General features: G+C 36.2%; 1 protein-coding gene, 1 long non-coding RNA gene and 1 pseudogene across 3 annotated transcripts; 2 read left to right on the top strand and 1 right to left on the bottom strand.

Annotated features, from left to right (window-relative positions):
* Positions 1-431: 431 nt before the first annotated feature.
* LOC120173309 (heterogeneous nuclear ribonucleoprotein 1-like) lies at positions 432-4,005 on the top strand. 2 transcript variants are annotated; one of them, XM_039180511.1, is made up of 14 exons: positions 432-516; positions 721-871; positions 965-1,054; positions 1,271-1,336; positions 1,434-1,499; positions 1,596-1,681; positions 1,899-1,944; positions 2,068-2,122; positions 2,391-2,467; positions 2,657-2,792; positions 2,876-3,003; positions 3,086-3,190; positions 3,457-3,591; positions 3,763-4,005. In XM_039180511.1, the coding sequence occupies exons 2-14, from the start codon at positions 854-856 to the stop codon at positions 3,823-3,825; spliced, it is 1,071 nt and encodes a 356-aa protein (XP_039036442.1). In that variant the 5' UTR covers positions 432-516; positions 721-853; the 3' UTR covers positions 3,826-4,005. The 2 variants fall into 2 exon arrangements, with proteins under 2 accessions (XP_039036442.1, XP_039036441.1); XM_039180510.1 differs by lacking the exon at positions 432-516 and having other exon boundaries at positions 613-871.
* Positions 472-18,801, bottom strand: LOC120173310. Its single transcript, XR_005521047.1, has 3 exons — positions 18,789-18,801; positions 1,219-1,226; positions 472-625 (listed from the first exon to the last, which is right to left on the bottom strand). It is a non-coding gene; the product is annotated as an uncharacterized LOC120173310 (long non-coding RNA).
* On the top strand, positions 6,024-11,394 carry LOC120173308 (annotated as a pseudogene).
* Positions 18,802-19,261: the final 460 nt, after the last annotated feature.

Below are 19,261 nucleotides of genomic sequence, written 5' to 3'. Positions count from 1 at the left end.
TAACTTAAACATATCTAATTTAATTTAAAATTTTAGAGCTTAAAATGATACTAAAATAATTTAAATTTATAATAAATGGATCCAAAAATTTAAACTATAAACTCAAATTCAAAATATAGAAAATCTCAAAATAATTTAAACGGAAAGAACCTAAAATCATCTACTCAAATTTACCCAACTCGGTGCACACATTACCCGTCCAATTGATAGACGCAGAGCACGTGAGTCGTGAATAACTCGGCATCCGGTTTCCCTAAGGCTGGGCCTTTTCTCGAGTTGGCTTAGCAGACTTTACCCAAAGTGCACGCTAGATATGAGATGGATTCAAAGCCCGCTCATGGTTGTCAAAACCAACCAAATTTAGCCCAACTCGGCTACAAAAGGAACCCAACAGAACCTCTCCATGACTAACGACTCAAAGCGGCAGGAGCGGGCGAGGGAGGGAACGAGCGAGACGAGAGGGAGGGAGAGGGATATTCTTCTGCAAATTTTAGGGTTTTTGGTTGGATTGGTCAGGTCAGTGAGCGCCAACAAGGGAAGATGATAACCACAACCATTCTATAATTCCAGTCGATTACTACTACAATTGATCAGCTGTTTTTTTAAAAAAATTAAAAATTTGCTTCTTTTAAATATATATGTATATATAAAGATAGTCAATTTGATTTCGTATTTGGCGATGATTGTGTGTGAGAAAGAGCGCGTGCTTATTATTTGCAGGAAGAGAAAGAGGAAGAGACAGTGTGTGAGAGAGATTTATTAAGAGAGGATCTTTGTGAGGGTGCTCTGGTTTTGAGTGTGTTAAAGATTTCGACGATTTCTCATTTCTCAGCTCAAGCTCTTCCATTTCGCTATGGAACGGAAGCTAGTGGTAAGTTTCCCGTTCTTAATTTTGTGAAAGATTAGGTTTTTGTTACTGTGATTTTTTTTATTTTTTTTATTTTGATTAATTTTCCTTTTCTAGGTTTTGGGAATCCCGTGGGAGGTGGACACTGAAGGTTTGAGGGAATATATGAGTAAATATGGTGATTTGGAAGATTGTATTGTCATGAAGGTTTTCCCTTTTTTTATTTTCTCATTTGTTTATCTATATTTTCAACGATTGTATTGTACTGGAGGATTGTGGAAGCTTCAAATTTTTTTATACGTAGAAAAAAAATGTAATTTCAATCACTTAACTAGCACGTTATTTTTATGTAGGAAAAAAAGTGTAATTACTTGTTTTTCTTATGTTTTTCATTGGTATCAATGTTCTTTTTTCATTGTTTAGGAGCGGTCCACAGGCCGATCTCGTGGTTTTGGTTATGTGACATTTGCATCTGCTGATGATGCTAGGGTAATCATTATCCCTAGTTCCCTATCTCCCACGTTTTTTCTTTCCCTTAACCTTAAACCATGTGATAAAAAATAATGCTTGTGTTTATTTTCCACAGCGTGTGCTATCCAGAGAGCATTTTCTTGGGGAGAGAATGCTGGAAGTTAAAATAGCTACTCCAAAGGTTTAACATAAGCTTCAGTAGATGCCTTTTTATTTGAAAATTCTTTTCGGTTAACTAGTTTTTTTATCAATAGCATCATTTTTGTCATATTGACAGGAGGAGATGAGAGCACCTGTAAAGAAAGTAACCAGGATATTTGTGGCCAGAATTCCACCGTCTGTTGATGAATCAACCTTTCGGAGGTAAGCAAGTGCAGTATATGATCATCATGGCACTGTTGTCTTTTTTACTTTTTGCTCTTTATTCTCTGAACATGATTTGTCGACTCTACTCAACATAACAATGGCTTTCTTTGTTTGAGCTATCTAATCATATTCAATGGGTAAAGAGAAAAATAAGGACTTGTTTTGTCAGCTATGTGAGGAATTAACATAACAATCAATATATTCTTGTTCACAGTCATTTTGGGGAGTATGGTGAGATAACAGATTTATACATGCCAAAGGTTCTCTCTCTCTCTCTCTCTCTCTCTCTCTCATGTGTCTATGTTATGCTTATGGCTGCGTGTAGCCGTATTAGCTTTCTTGTTGGAACTTTTTTAGATTATTATTAAGCACGTGTTTCACAGGATCAAGTCTCAAAAGCACACCGTGGAATTGGCTTTATCACCTTTGCTAGTGCAGGTCAGTTTATCTTCTGCCTGGCTTAGCACCTTTCAGTTAATTGTCTGCATCAAATGGTTTGCATGTTTGCGTTTGACCTTTGGGATATTTTATTTGGTGTCTTCAAGATTAAAGTTCTACAAGCTATATTCTTGTCTGTTTTTCCAATTGAAAATCCTAGTTGTGCAGTTAATGATCACCTCTTACTTGTTCGAAGTAAAGTATATATACTGGTTCTTTTCCTCCTCTCCTGTTATGTCACAGTTAGATACTTGTTTTACACGTACAGGTTCTGTGGAGAATCTGATGGCTGATACTCATGAACTAGGAGGTGCTACGGTAGTAGTTGATCGAGCAACACCCAAGGCAAGTCACATCACAGCCAGTGCCTTTTTGTTTTTAACAATTTACCTGTTTTACCAGCCAAAAGCTCCAAGGACCTTGTAGTACAGGAAAAAGCGCAATTTGGTTTTCATATTTTATTCCCCTGGAAATTTCACATAGATACTCAATATACGTGGGTATAATATCGCTATTTTGATATTATGTTGACAGGAAGATGATTTCAAGCCTGCAGTCCGAATGTCACAGGGGGGATATGGTGCATATGATGCTTACATTTCTGCTTCGACTAGATATGCTGCAGTTGGTGCTCCTACCTTGTATGACCATCCTGGCCCAATGTATGGAAGTAAGTTCCTTTCCTACCAGGGATTTGATTTCCGGAATTACATTTTTCTTATGTTGGGATTTTCCCCCTTTATGTTGAACTAGGAGGGGAGTCCAGTCGTGGGATGGGAAAAAAGATATTTGTTGGCAGGCTTCCCCAGGAGGCTACTATTGATGATCTGCGCCAGTATTTTAGTAGATTTGGTCGAGTAGTAGATGTTTATATTCCCAAGGTAAAAGTATTACAATGTCATTTAGAAAATTCGAGATGAATTGAAGCCATCTGATGAAGGTTTGGATGCTCTTCTAATGTAGGACCCCAAAAGATCTGGTCATCGAGGTTTTGGTTTTGTAACTTTTGCTGACGAAGGAGTTGCAGACAGAGTATCTCGTAGGTCTCACGAGATTTGTGGACAACAGGTACATGTAAACAAGATAGTTTTTTTTTTTTTTTGGAGTAAACAAGATAGTTAAATCACGTTAACTAGTCCTCTCTGGTTCACAATTTTTCTAAGGATTGAAGACATATTATATGTTAATAGGCAAGCGGGCCTGACCATCTACAGTTATGCTCCTTTTGTTTTAGTTGTTCTTTCTACCATATATTCTCTGTGAAATGCAATCAAAATGTCATAACTTATGTTGATTTAAGCTCTTATCATTTTACGTCTAAACTTGCTTCTCAGGTGGCAATAGATTCAGCAACGCCTGTTGATGACGTTGGCCCTAGTTTCATGATGAATCCTATTGGACCATTTAGAGGTTTTGGTGGTCCAATTCGCCCCTTCGGTAGGATGTATGGTGGCATGCATTTTGATGATGTGAGTATAAATACACACACACATACTGGAAACAACTTAAAACAATTAACTTGCGACTTGGGTTCACTTTCAAATAAAAGTGAGCAAATTTTGAAATTTACCCATTTCTACTAGGAATATCAATCTTCCTTTATTAAACTGTTTAATTTATTATGTATTTCTATTTCGCAGTGGGGTTATGCCTTTGGGAGTACAAGGCCATCAAGAGCAGACTGGCGGTACCGGCCATACTAAGTGGCCTTGGAATAGCTTCGAAATTCTTCCTCGGATGTCAACTGTTGAACTATCTCGATTACTACCCTGATATCATCGTCAGTAATTCTGATTATAAAACCATGTCATGTGAGCTATGCTTTTCATGTGTAGCAAATATTCAAATTTAATTATCTAATTAATGTTAAAAATCGTGTGGTACTCCGTCTTTACCAAACTTTGGATCTTAAATATCGATTGCTGAACATATATGCAAATACTTGATCGTTGATAAATGGAGGTTGTCTCTTTGTAAAACTGTAAAGCAATATATAAGACCAACCTATTCTAGTTAGTGGACATTGAAGATGTCATAGTCGGAGATGAGGTCGGGTTTGATTCGGCAAAAGGGAGAAAAGGGTTGGGGATTGCTGATGTTCAATTGGGGATTTCAGTGAAGGAGCTCGAATTGGCAAAAGGGGGAAAGGGAAATGAAGGGTTAGGGATTGCTGAGGAATTGGAAATACAATCGGGAAATTGGGGATTGTAGAGGATTTGGGGAAATATTCTGAAGTAATGGAGCACGTGAGGAAGCCCAGTACTTATGGGAATTACCAAGCCCGATTGAAGAGTCCATCTAGCCTCATTGAGTTTGTTAGAGAAAAGGACAGCCAGCTGACACCTTTAGATTTGGTACCATGTAATCAAATAAGATCGTGTACCCTCGTGAGAAAACTATGAATGAAATTATGTTGTTGATTTCTTCTTGAGTCAAGAAAATTAAAATATGTTGATGATTTCTTTTAAAATCTCTTTAGAAAATTATGAATGAAAATATGTTGTTGATTTCTTCTTCTAAAACCTCTTTTTCTAGTCTTTTTTCTCTTTTCTTAAATGCTACTTCCAATCCATAACAACTTGATATCAAGAGCCATTCTTCCTGGCATATTGATATCGAGGTATGCCATCAAAGAAAAACCAAACAATGATCGAATCTACATATCTGTTTGTTCTCCAAAAGCAGATTGAAGATCTAACGACACTAGTAAAACAAGCAATAAATATTAAACAGAGTGAACGAATTACCATCTTGGAGAATCGGATGAACACTATCCAAGGCTATGTTGAGGAGGTTTTGAAGATTCTGACCGGAAAGAATGGGGACCAAGAGCAAACTGCTTCTGAGAATGAACATGTATAAAACACTACTTATCCGAAATCTACTAGAAAAACACCTGTTATGGTGACTCTTATTAATGGCAAATCTCGTTTTTCATATAAAATGGATGAGCCTGGTATCTTGAAATCGAAACCTGATGAAGTTCATGCTAGCTCTCTTGTTTTGAAACTTGATAATCAAAGAGGGGATTATAGTGGTACTAAGCTGTATCTAGATGAAGGTGGAGATGGAAGAAAAGGGTTAGGAGGATCCTCTAGTAATTTTGGTTCGATGATACCTAAAGTTAAATATGTGAATTGAATTCATCAAATAATTTTAATGATTAAAAAGAGTGATTTTTTTGAAAATTTCGAATTTGATTAATGATACTTGTAAGATGTATAATATTTATTATCAATTAATTAAAAAATTTCAAATAAATATTATTTTATTATTATTTCATACTAATAAATATGTTGACTGTGAACTACTCAAACCAATTATTACTTTCAATGGTATTTAATAGTTAAACCGATTCTAGCCCATATACTTTTTTTTGAAATAGGGTAGTTTGTAATTTTAGCCCATATTAAAAACGAATATAATAAAATCGGTATGAATATGACAGAGATTTACGCTAATAGCATTTAAACACCCAGGAACTTTAATTTCTCGCCCAACAAACAGCCTCCTCTACCAAAAAAATGAAAAAAATATTTGAAGTGGAAGATATATTTTAATAAAATAAGATTGACCACATAAACGTGAACATGTGTAAATGATATTCATCCCATGATAATGCTGTTGGAGTGTCAGATACCGCCACGTGGCTTCCAGTGCATGTCGCATCGCACTAGTAGTTCAGGTTCATGAGCGAGCGGTTTCGAATTTTTGAATCATTTTCTCCTTTGTCCTTCCCTAAGAGCACTTGTTCAGTTTTCCTATCTGGAAATCTGTTCGTTTTGCTGTATTTCTTGCCTTCATAAACCAGAAGTTGTTTTCCTTTAATAGAAAGAAAAACCAAATTTTGTTTATTTAAATAACCAACAAGGCCTTGTAAGTTGAAAAAGGAAAGCTTCCTTCCATTTTGGTGAAGCAACAATGGCTACAACTTTGTTTCGTAATCCTTCGGCAACTGTTTTCACAGGAATCCAGTTTCCAGTTTCCATTTCCATGTATGTTTCAATAGAATCCTCGCCTTGTTTGCACTGTAATTACAGTCTTAGAAGCAGAGCAAGTAAGCAAAACAAGGGGATTTTACAAGTCAAAGCTACACTGCAGATGGTACCCAAAGTGTTTCAAAGACTACTGAGAAGAACGAATTTGATGGGAACCAAGTCGAGGAGGAGAAGAAGAAGAAGCTGAGGGTATTGGTTACTGGGGGAGGTATTGGGGGTTTGGTTTTTGCATTGGCTGCAAAAAGGAAAGGTTTTGATGTGGTGGTGTTTGAGAAGGATTTAAATGTTATAAGGGTGCGTTTGGTTCACGGAAGGTAAGATTACCAGGGAATAAAAGATTAACAAGAAATATGATTATTGGAATGTTGTATTTTGCGTTTGGTTGGTTTAGCAGGAATGTAAGATTATCGTGTTTGGTTAAAAGAATAAAAGATTTTTGGAATATATATTTGATTAAATTGTCCTTATTATATATTTGTATAATATTACAAATTATAAAATATTTATATATTTTCTTTAAAAAATTAAATTCATAATATTTATATAATTTGTTTTACAAAATTAAAAATATAAAAAAAGTTTAATGAAAGAGTAATTTTTTTTAACCACTGAATTTCATATAAAATTTTAATTATAGATTTTTTTTTTTGTAAATCTAAAATAATTTAAGGATAAATTTGTAATTTAACCTTCGTAGAATTTTTATTATTCAATGACAGAAGAATGATATTTTTGAAAAAAAATAAAAATTTAAAACCATTTTAGTCCAAAACGCGGTAATGTTACAATACCTAAGGGAAGGGAAGTAATGACATTCCCGGTAATATACCCAAAAAATCTACTATTGATAATAAAACATTACCGAGAATGAGATTCTCGGCTAACCAAACATGAGAATGTGGGATTCTCTCCCACAATCTTTGAACCAAATACCCCTAAGAGGCGAGGGGCAATACAGGGGTCCAATTCAGATTCAAAGCAATGCATTGGCTGCTTTAGAGGCTATTGACATGGAAGCTGCAGAGGAAGTTATGGAGGCTGGTTGCATCACTGGAGATAAAATTAATGGCCTGGTTGATGGGGTTTCCGGAACTTGGTTGTTAATGATTCTTGCTGTAAGTTTTCTCTTTTCCTCGTAACTGTTGAAACTATTCAAACAAAGATTAGACCCCAGAAAGTAGAGAATTTGTAGATGCTATGGAGTTGAGGCTCATGTGGTGAACTACTAGGAGAGGCACTGTTGAAAATTTGTAGATGTTATTACACTCAATTATACATGGTTTAAACAGGTACATCAAGTTTGATACATTCATCCCTGCAGCTGAAAGGGAGCTTCCGGTTACAAGAGTTATTAGTAGGATGACTTTGCAAGAGATCCTGGCTCAAGCAGTCGGTGAAGACGTAATTTTTAATGAGAGTAATGTTGTTGATTTTGAAGATGATGGAAATAAGGTAATATGAATTGGTCATTGGTTAAGATGGTCTGTCTCCTTAACAATCATTGTAGCTGAAGGAAAGCACGAAATGTTATATTTATCAATTTCTTTTAGTATTCAGCAAACTGGTTTTACTGCTAATTAATTGTTGTTGACATTTATTTTTTGTAATTATGTAATTTAAAAGTTCAGGTCATTGTTGCTCTGGAAAATGGAAACCGTTATGAAGGTGATCTTTTGGTTGGAGCTGATGGAATATGGTCGGAGGTACAATTTTATTTAATCTATTTATACACGATGAACATAATCTTTGTCTGTTTAGATCCTAGATTGTTAGCAACCTGGTCTTAAGCTTGATTTGACAGCATGTCCCTGATGATTTGATTATCGGTTTTTCCACTATGCTGTTTCGAAGCTGAATCGGTTGCTGAAACGATAGCTACAATTGAATCGTACTCGGAAAACTCAGGTGTAGGGAAACATGAATTTACTGCAAAGAAATGGACTGTTTGACCCCTTGGTACCAACAGAAAACTGAAGTAGAAACTAATCCTTAACTCTAAAGTATAAGCTTAGGTCAACTACATGCATTCTTTTCATTTAGTTTCCCGTAATTGAGCCAAATAAAGATCTAAATGTACATGATGTTTTCTTTAGTAGTGACACTGATTGTTTGTGACAAGTTGTTTAAACCGTGAAGTGTTGAAGTGATATCTTAGTATGTGAATTCTCTTTTTCAGGTGAGGACCAACTAATTTGGGCCAACGGACGCCGTATACTCAGGCTACACTTGCTACACTCGTATTGCAGACTTTGTGCCCGCTGATATTGAATCTGTTGGGTATGTTCCATTTTGTTTTGCGAAATATGATTTACTTTACCGCTTTACATTTTGTTTTCATAATACCATTAAAATGCATTGGGGTCTTGATACTTGTATTTGCTTACCAAAACTTCACCTGTTAAGGTACCGTGTAATTTTGGGACAAGCAGTACTTTTTTTCCTCGGATGTTGGAGCTGGAAAGATGCAGTGGTATGCTTTTTACAAGGAACCACCTGGTGGTGTAGATACCAATGGTAGATAACCTTACATGTCTTATTTATTAGAACTCAGTATGTAAGCCAGCAAAAACTTTGAAGAGGCTTCAGTTGCCATGGATTTTACTTGGGTTTTCATTTCAAATGTGTACATCTGTTAAATTTTCAACAAATAAGAGTGTTCATACTGAATGTTCCCAACTTATTACAGGATTTGATTGTCGATTCTAAAACTGGTTTCTAACATTTTTGCTTTCTTTTTTTGCAGGTAAAAGGGAAAGGTTACTTGAAATATTTGATGGTTGGTGCGATAATGTGATAGATTTGTTAGTTGCTACTGCTGAAGATGCGATTCTTCGACGTGACATATATGACCGAACACCCTCTCTAACATGGGGAAGGGAACGTGTAACCTTGCTTGGGGATTCTATCCGTGCAATGCAGCCAAATATGGGTTAAGGGGGATGTATGGCCATTGAGGTAAAGCATCGCAAAAGATTAAATGTTGTTCTATGTATTGTTAGTAGTGTATTTTAATATTATCTATTATGTTTTTCGATCAATAAGAAGGATGTCGGGTTATCCTAGAGAATCCAGTGCCAAATGAACACCCCCCCTTCATTTTTGCAGGATAGCTACCAATTAGCTTTAGAACTTGATAAGGCATGGAATGAAAGCGTCGAGTCAGGGACGGCATGTTGATGTTGTATCTTCTTTAAGGAGGTATGATAGTATTTTCCTTTCTTTTTTTCCCTAAATAGTGGAAAGGGTCAAATATTAGAAAAAGGAGGTCGGAACTGCATGTATAATGGACATTTTTTTTGTCTTGCTTCAACCCAAAACTGACTCATTGAATTCGCAGCTATGAGAGAGCTAGAAAGCTGAGAGTTGCGATCATCCATGGAATGGCAAGAATGGCTGCAATCATGGCTTCAACTTACAAGGCTTATTTAGGTTTAGGGCTAGGTCCATTATCGGTAAGAATCCATTTTAAGCAAGTAATGATCTAAAGTGAACAATTATGCAAAATTTGCATGCATGATCACCATGGCATCTGAATTCTTTGCAGTTTTTGACAAAATTTCGTATCCCGCACCCAGGAAGAGTTGGTGGCAGATTTTTCATTGACTTGGCAATGCCTGTAATGCATAGCTGGGTTTTAGGTGGTAACAGGTTAGAGCTATGAATGTTTTCGTCTGCTTATTTCTTTAACTTGGTTTTCGAGCTTGTTCGATTATGGAACATCATTTTAGAAGAATTAGCTTTCTCTACCATATTTTGTTTTCCAATTTTCTTAGTTTTAAATCTTCCACATTGATCTGGATTCTATGGTACTATTGCTTCTCTTTTGACAAGACTAGTCTAATGGCACTGCGAACCTATGGCTAATAAAGAGCTTAGGTGACAACTTTTGAAATCTCAAAAGAAAGCTTTAAATTGGGGAAAGAAAGAAACGAGATTTAGTAAACTGTTCAAGATTTTAGGACAATGTTTCTGATTTTCTTCCTTCTAACAACGAATTGTCATGTCTGCAGCACAAAACTAGAAGGAAGATCCTTAAATTGCAGACTCTCAGACAAGGTACGTTGCTTTCATCTTTCCTCTTCTTCATAAATGGCTTCTTCATAAATGGATCTGGCAAATGTTTGAAACATCTTTGAAGTCATTTTTCAGGCAAGTGATCAGTTGAGGACATGGTTTGAAGATAATGATGCATTGGAGCGGACTATTATTGGAGAGTGCGTATCATAGTTTTATATTTGTGAATTCCGGCATATTATTCGACAATTTATTAAACAGTATAGGCTCTTATATTTCTTGTCTTCTCTGTTTCGCAGCTGGTACTTACTGCCCGTTGGAAACGAAGCTGTTACCTCGCAACCTACTTGTTTAAGTAGGGATGAAAACAAAACTTTCATGATTGGGTTTGTATTTGTTCATAATAGGTTTGTTTTACACAACTGTGTTCCTTTTAAATGGACTTTGTGTTTTCATTTCTTTCGGTTTTCGGGAAATTGATGTTGGAAACCAGGGTAAAATGCTAACTGATGGGAGGATTCTCTAATAGAAATTTTTGTCTGTCGCTGTGTAATGGTCATTGCAGGAGTGAAAAGAGCGATAAATTTCCAGAAACGTCAATAGTGCTACCTTCAAATCAGGTGATTTTTTACTGTTTAAGAACCCTGATCTGGAGCTAATATTATTTCCTCACTTTGTGTAACAATTTCATGTTGAATATCTCTCAGGTATCCAAAATGCATGCTCAAATCAGCTATAAAGATGGTGCATTTTTCATAGTTGATTTGCAGATCGAGGATGGGACCTTTATCGAGTAAGTCAATGAGAAACAAGGAAACATCTTTATATATATGCATGTTAAATTTCCTGGAATTTCTTTAAAAACTAACTCTGAACGTGCAGCCATGGAGGAAGAAGATCAAGGGTGCTCCCGAATGTTCCTACTCGTCTTCGTCCCTCTGATGTTATCGAGTTCTGTTCTGATCACAAGGTAATAACTAACATATTTCAATGAATTTGCGTTCTACCACCTTATTCCTGACTTGAACCTCATCTTACATCCCGAGCAATATTCAGGTAGCGGTCCGGGTAAAGGTGATGAGATCACATCCGAAGATGGCTGAAAAGGGAGCTGGTGGAATCCTTCAGGCAGTCTGAAAATTCATAAACCTGTCATTTGTCGAAATCATAACATTGTACAGCATTTACCTACAGTAGAGTGATTGAAAAATCAACTGCATTTTTAATATAGTTACACAAAGAAGTCATATGCCCCTGTATCACAACAGAAACTGGAAATTTCAACCGGAAGTATCTCATTTATATTATGAATGAATATGTGAACCTTTGATGGTAGATTTTAGACAAGAAGTAAATTGCCTGCGAAAAGTCTGGAAATAATTTACCCGACACTGGTCCCAACTTCATTAGAAATTCTGTGAACATTGAACAGTGCTCATGTGAAGGTAAGAGGGAAATCCCAGAGTTCGAAGATCCGTCCATTTCCATGCACGTTATCTTCATATCCATCTATCTATTTATCTGTGGCACTAAAATCCAGACTAAGCTATTTACGGTCTCCTTTTGCCTGACAAAAAGTGACGCACATGTTGCCAGTCAGAGTCTGTCCTTTTCAGAAAGCCCAGAGATAAGACACCATCCCTCGCTTAGAAACACCAGCAACAAGCCAATAGTAGTTTAATTGAGAACCTAAGCTTAATAAAGAGTTGATGATTTTGGACAGGCACTGGATATTATAAAAAATATATAACGGTGACACAAAAATATAGATATATCCTGAACAAACGGATGTCATCGAAGGGGTAAAACGTCTCCCAGTTCTGGAAAAATGGCATTCTCTTTGATGATCTAGGATATGCATGCACTGTGCACATATTGTCGTTTCTCCTAGGGCAAAGAAATAAAATAAAAATATAAAATTGGGTCCAACACGTGAAAGGCTGAAAGCGGTGGGGAACGATGGCATGTGAACTTACTAACGGTCGGTTCGGGTGGTGGATAGTGGCGGTGGCAGTGACCGTTGGAACATTAAATGTGTGTTCTGTCACTGCACTCACTTGGGATAATATTTATCATTTTATCACTTGGGATAACATTTATTTTCATTTTTTGTAATAAATCAATGTGATTTTGTCAGATATAATTATAATGTCCAAAAAAATGTAGTGGACAAGTGGCAGAGGTGGCATGATCATATATTAAATTTACCACCGTGCAATTATGAGGTATTCATATTCGGTCAACGGTAATCTGCTTATGTTTTTAGGTAAATTATATTCAGTATATTTTTGTAGTTATGTTTTGATCATCTAATTAGTTTTATATTAAATTTAATAAAAATATTATATTTTGATCACTTATTATTAAAAATTAATGATAATATTAATATGCTGTAAAAAATAATGTCGGGTTATTATTATAAAAAGTAAAAAAAAATCATCAATTTTATTTATTTTCTAATAATAAATTATCAAAATATAATATTAACTATAATTTTAAGAAATAATAATTGAATGATTAAAATGTAATCACAAAAATAATAGATGACTATATACTTAATGTACTCATTTCTATTCCATTATACGAAAATAAACCAATATGATCTGATCTTTTCTGATTTTTTTTTAATATATGATCTTATCTGAATTTAATTGCTTTGATTTTATTATTGTTCGTAAGTTATATGTATATTAACAAACAACCTACAGCAACAACTCGTGATGTGATCGACATTTGGGTTCAATAATAAAATAGTACCTAAACCATCACTTTTGTTCCATTTAGTATCTAAACTTCAATTTTTTAAAAATCATACTTAAAGTTTACTTTTTGTTTCATTTTAGTACCCTAGCACTAAAATAAAATAAAAAGTTAACAATGGGGTACTAAAATGAAACAAAAAGTAAACACCGGGTACTAAAATGAAATAAAAAGTAAATATTATGTATGATTTTGAAAAAAATTAAAAGTTTAGGTACTAAAACGGTACAAAAGTGATAGTTTAGATACTAAACATGTAATATACCCTAAAAATCCAAACAAACAAAATTCAAACTATCCCATTCACATCTTATGTACGGACCATTTTGGAGTTTGGACCCCGCATCACGTTCCCACCCCACCCCCATCTGAGTCATGCTGTTGTTCCATATTTCCTCAAATTTCAACTAAGAATACAATAGTATTTATATTATTAGTTAATTATATTAATAATCTAAATTCTTTTGAACTGAAATGTATAATTATTTTGTTAACGAAATCATGTTTTCTTTTTTCTCTATTTAAATTAAAAAAGTTTTTGTTAACGAGATTCATATTGATATTTAGTTTGCATATGTTTCATTTACTAAAAATATACAATTAAAAAAACGAAATCATGTTCATGTCTTGTCAAGTGGAAATTGGAACTCAACAACAATTTATTTTTTTTTGAATAAAAATATGTTCAGTTCTCCAATTTCAAGAATTTGTGTTGAATATGATAAATACTTTTAAAAAGTATATGAGAATGAAAGCAGAATACAAGATATGGTAATCGATATATTTATCGATCTAATACTGGTCGGATTCTATTTTTTGATCTAATATCCTTAACAGTAAAGCACGCCTCCTGCACCGCGTTATATGCTGATTTGGCGTCACGTGGGGTAAGACGCCCCCTTGAAGCGCCCCTTATGCTGACATAGATACACGTGTGTAAAGCGCGGCCCTTGGGGCGCCTTACGTCACGTAGGGGTATAGTACGGGACAGAGGCCGCGCCTTACCTTTAATTCTGATTTATATATAGTGCGGGGCAGGAGTCGTGACATACCTTTAACTGATATAATTATATAAGGCGCGGTGCAGGTACCGCTCCTTGTAACTTTTCCCTGCTATAAATACCCTTCTCCCCGATTAAGTTCCTCACATCTCTCATCTCAACTTATAAATTAATACAACAATTTCGTCAACGAGTCAATAATTCTGATAATTTTCTCATATTTTATTCAGAAGTTCATTCAATTTTTCGTTATAAGGTAATTTTGTGATTTTTATTATATTTATTGTTTATTATGATTATTTGAAAAAAAATATTATACTAATTGTTGTCAATTAATTTTTGTGTTTGTAAAATTAGAAAGCGGAAATATACGTCGAAATAGTTTTGAGGTACAGGTAATAATATAAAATTATATTATTTAAATTATTTACGTTTATGTGTAAAAATTTTATTCTGTTATATTTTCATTTATATATTATTTATTTAATCAACATTGTTTCAGTTGTTTTTTTTTTTTTGCAGATATAATATTGCTGCACTTTTAAACTCAAAGAATGACGCGACTTTCAGCTATTGTTTATTATGATGGTGAAATTCGAGAAGATGAAACCGGCGTTGTTTTCGTATCAAATGAGCGTGTTAAAATATCATTGAAGATAAACATAACTCTTGAGGAGCTGATAATGAAGATTTCGAGGAAGATTCATATTGGAAGTAGTAGAAGAATGTCGTCGTTGCAGTACAGATTTCCAACATCATTGTTGCCATTAACTTATACATCATTCGAACTTTTGAACAATGATGATGTTGAAATGATGGTTGAAGCTCAAAGTAATTATTCAGACACCGATATTGAGATGTATGCAAATTGTATTCAAGTGCGTGTCGTTCGGGGTCAATCATTAAGCTCCCACTATGGGTTAGCTGAACAAGTTGACAGTCCGACGACAGTAATGTGTAATGATTTTAATGCCATAATAGGGAGACATTCATCCGCAGCTCCTTACGATATGTACCGAGGTGGGTCGACGAACAATCCGTATGGCAACATCGCGTCCAGTTCAAAGGGAAGGCATTCATCTGCAAATCCGTTTGACCTTAATATGAAGATGTCATCGACGCAACCATCTGTGCAGTTTCCATTTGACACGATGGCTTCAAGCTCTAGGGGGAGGCATTCGACTGCGAGCTTTTTCGATCTTAATATCGATATGCCTTCTTGTTCAAGGGGAAGGCGTGCAAGTAGTAGGTTATTCGACCTAAATGTGGAGTGCATGGAGGAACCATCATCTCTACCAGAAGAACCGCTTCGTGAGCCTGGTGCGGATGGTGCTGAGACTGGACTATTCATTCACCCAGAATCACCGCAATTCAACTCCGATGATGATGAAGTTCCAGGAAATGTGGCACAAACTGACCCTCCTGCACACATGTATGAAGCTGATTATGGTGTAATGTACGGACCAGAATTTGCGGATATGCCTCATCTCGGTAACTATGGATATTACTCATTAATAAATAATGGTGAGTTATCTTTAGGCATGGAGTTTTCAAGCAAAGAAGAAGCGATGATGGCTATAAAAAATTACAATATCCGTAATTATGTTCAGTCCAGAGTCAACCAATCCACGACCGAAAAATATGTATGCTATTGTGCCCGATACGAAAATGGATGCAATTAGATGGTTCGCATATTGAAAAGGAAGAGGAAAAACAATATATGGGAACTAACAGTATACAACGGTCCTCACATATGTTTTGCTGGAGGGGTCAACCAAGATCATCCCAACTTAGACTCTGAAGTGATATGCAAAGCCATCATGCCCATGGTAAAAGCAAGCTCTCATATAGATGTTGTTGTGTTGATTTCAGCTATACAATCGCAGTATGGGTACACTGTCCCCTATAAAAATGCTTGGTTGGCAAAACAAAATGCCATTGTCAAACTTTATAGCGAATGAGATGCATCTTACAATGAACTTTCAGGCTGATTTAGGCTGGTGCGGAGGTTGAATCCTAGGATAATTGTGGACTTCGAAACCTCCTATGCATACCATAATGATCGAGTTCTCCGCGATCGATGCCAATTTTACCCGATTTTTTGGACTTACCCACAATGCGTTAATGCTGTCAAATACTGCAAGCATGTGGTCCAGATCGACGGGGCTTTCTTGTATGGAAAATACAAGCAAGTTTTATTATTGGTAGTTGTCCAAGATGGCAATCGCAACATTCTTCCAGTTGGTTTTGCTATTGTCGAAGGAGAAGATATAGATTCTTGGGCTTTTTTCCTTCGAAATTTACGTGCACATGTTATCACGAGGGAAAACATCTATCATTTCAGATCGTGGAGCTGGGATCAAAGCAGCAATGGAGTCTTTAGGTCCAATGTGGCAATCACCCTTTATCCAACATAGGTATTATCTCCGACACATTGCTGCGAACTACCATGGAAGGTATAAGAAGAATGATGAGCGTCAATTAATTGTGTGCATGGGTAAGTGAAACTGATGTAGTGTGTTTTCTTTTCGATCGTTTTAATTTTGCAAAGAAAGCAAGTTAGTAAGTTATACATTTTTTGATCAGGTTATGAACTACTCCCTCGAACGTTTGAATCAATGCTTCAAGATTTACGGGCGAAGAACGAGGAAGGATACGATTACATCAGCCTCATTGATAAAGAAATGTGGACGAACGCATATGATGGTGGATATCGATATGGACACATGACGACCAACTTGGCAGAGGCAATCAATTCGACCTTAAATGGTGCACGTCACTTACCAATAGCGGGCTTTGGTAAAGACTATATATTTTCGTTTAGGGGTGCTTTTTACGAAGCTCGGGGGACAAGTTCAAACTTGGATGCAAGGTGGTCATGTCTATCACTCTAGATTAGTTTCAGATCTACAGAAAAAAATTTATGCATCAAATGGAATGTCTGTAACAAGCTTCTCTAGAATGCATGAAATGTTTCATGTCACAGAGTTGCCACGACCTCTTCAAGGGATTGAAGTTGTGTCATTAAGAGTAAATCTAAGGGACAGAACGTGCTACTGCGGGTTTTTTCAAGCTTTGAAGTATCCATGCTCTCATGTGATTGCAGCTTGCTCGCATACACGTCAAGACTATAACTATTTGTAGATCACGTATACCTACTATCTGAAGTTTTTAAGGTATACGAATTTGAGTTTCCCTCCCATAGGTAATGACAAAGGCCCTGATGAGGTTCAAGATTGGCTTCCGATTGTACCAAATTCGAGTTTATTGAGGGAGCGTGGTCGTCCAAAATACAATCGAATTCATTGCAATATGGATATTCGAGAAAGATCTAGACAAGACAGAAGATGTGGGCATTGTAAAAACCCAGGACACACTAGAAAAACATGTTCACTTCTGTTGCCATCAAGTAACAATTGATGAGGAAATGATGTATTTGTTTATCAAATAATAATTCTTGTACTTCAATTTGCATTTACTTCAAGTTAATGTCATTGATAATCGCTGATGAAGATTAAAAATACAATAATACGAGATTGAACGTTTGCGTTATGTGTGATTCTAATAAAAGAGATAATAAGTGGCAAACTTAAGAAAGTTATTGAACACAATCATTAAATTTTATCAACTGATAACAATTTGGTATTTAAAAATAATTTTAAATACAACAAACTTACAATAATATTAAATGGTAAATGATAACCAAATTACAATAACTGATATTAAATGATAATAAACAAAAGTAACTGAAATACATTAAAAAAAAGTCCAATAAATTTAACAAAATAAAGTAAGTATTAAATGAGAAATAATAAAAAATTACAATTAAAAAATCCAATAAACTAAATACAAATATAATAAAAACCAAAATATATCGATGCATGCGACGCGAATGTGTTCTGCAAGGCGGTGGTTGTCGGTCTCGAGGAGGATTTCTTCGTATCACTGGTTGTGACTCCTCGCTGTCATCACTATCATCGTCGTCGTCGTCATCGTTGTCTTGAGTAGGTACATTAGGAGCTGATGACGATGAGGCACCTCCATAGAATAAGGACCCTGGAGGTGTATGACTGACTATCCCACCGGCCTGCGAAAACTAGGAAAACTCATAAAACCCAGACATCGCTGAGTGTGAAAACTGTATAGGAGGTGTCTGTGTTGCGGCCATGGGTGATGAGGCTGAACCCGCCAAATATCTAGTATATGAACCCCAAGTTGGATCTGCAAACATAGACCTATAATATCCTCCAAGAGGGGTCATCTGTGATGGTGGCAACGGCGAGGTCATAAAACCAAATGATGGTGGCGGCGGCGGTATCTGGTAATGGAAAAGCGGTGGCGGCATCATATATGGCTACGGTGGCTACTGTGAAGGTCCTGCTAGTACAGCTGAGGATGAACTGGAAGCACCTGTTCTCCGTCCATGAGTCGGGGGGACGATGGTACTGTGTCGGTGAACGTCTCTGTCGACGTCGCAGAAAGGTCTGCCCTCGTGCATGCTCGGGAAACAGAAACGGTTTCCCGTTACTGTTGAACCACTCGTAATAACCCTCAGCAACCATCAAGAGGTCATCAAAAATGGGATCTCTACGGGGAAGGCATCGATGTCGATCATCCCACAACGCGACCCACGCATGATGCCTCACCAGCCAATCTGTATCTGTCTTGCCACGTCTATCTGTGCTATGCAACTCGTCCATATTGCGAGGTGCTTCCGGAATTGGTTGAAAACAACCAAATTGCCGGAGCACGCGATCAGTGGAGTGCCACTCGACGGTCGCATAACAGATCAAGGGGACCATCACCATCCAAACATCTGATGAGCCCCTCAACTCAGGTGGGATCACCGCCCTCACATCATCAGTAGAATATGACACCCATTCAAACTAAAACAAATATATATATAATTTTTATCAAAATAATAATCTAATTATATAACTATAATCTAAAATCAATTTTTAAACATTAAAATTCATACCTGTGTGCCAGCCTGCTGATCGATGAACACTTTTCTAAATCATCAGGTAGCTCCTGATGATTTTTCCTATCAGTAGACCACCTATTCGAGGAAAAAAATTATTATACGTTGTTTAAAATGATTAATATACGAAATCAGTTTTACAATTACCTCAATAGTAGTGGAAATACGAATGTGTTATTGACGACGGGACATAAAAAGGACAATCGATATCATGCCCAAGACTGAAGCAGTAGGAGACATCCGCCGATAGCATTACGCCTGTAGTCAGTGGCTCGACACATCTCTATGTACAGGAAAGCCAAAACTGCCGAGCCCCAACTAAGTGATCTGGCCAGATGAAAGTCGCCAAGGTGTCGCAACCATATGTAGTGAACTTGGTTGTACG

Source organism: Hibiscus syriacus, unplaced genomic scaffold (assembly GCF_006381635.1).
Source record: "Hibiscus syriacus cultivar Baekdansim isolate YM2019G1 unplaced genomic scaffold, ASM638163v2 tig00111942_pilon, whole genome shotgun sequence".
Lineage (NCBI taxonomy): Eukaryota > Viridiplantae > Streptophyta > Magnoliopsida > Malvales > Malvaceae > Hibiscus > Hibiscus syriacus.
The sequence above is the reverse complement of the archived record's forward strand: the minus strand, read 5'-3'. Positions and strand labels throughout refer to the sequence as shown.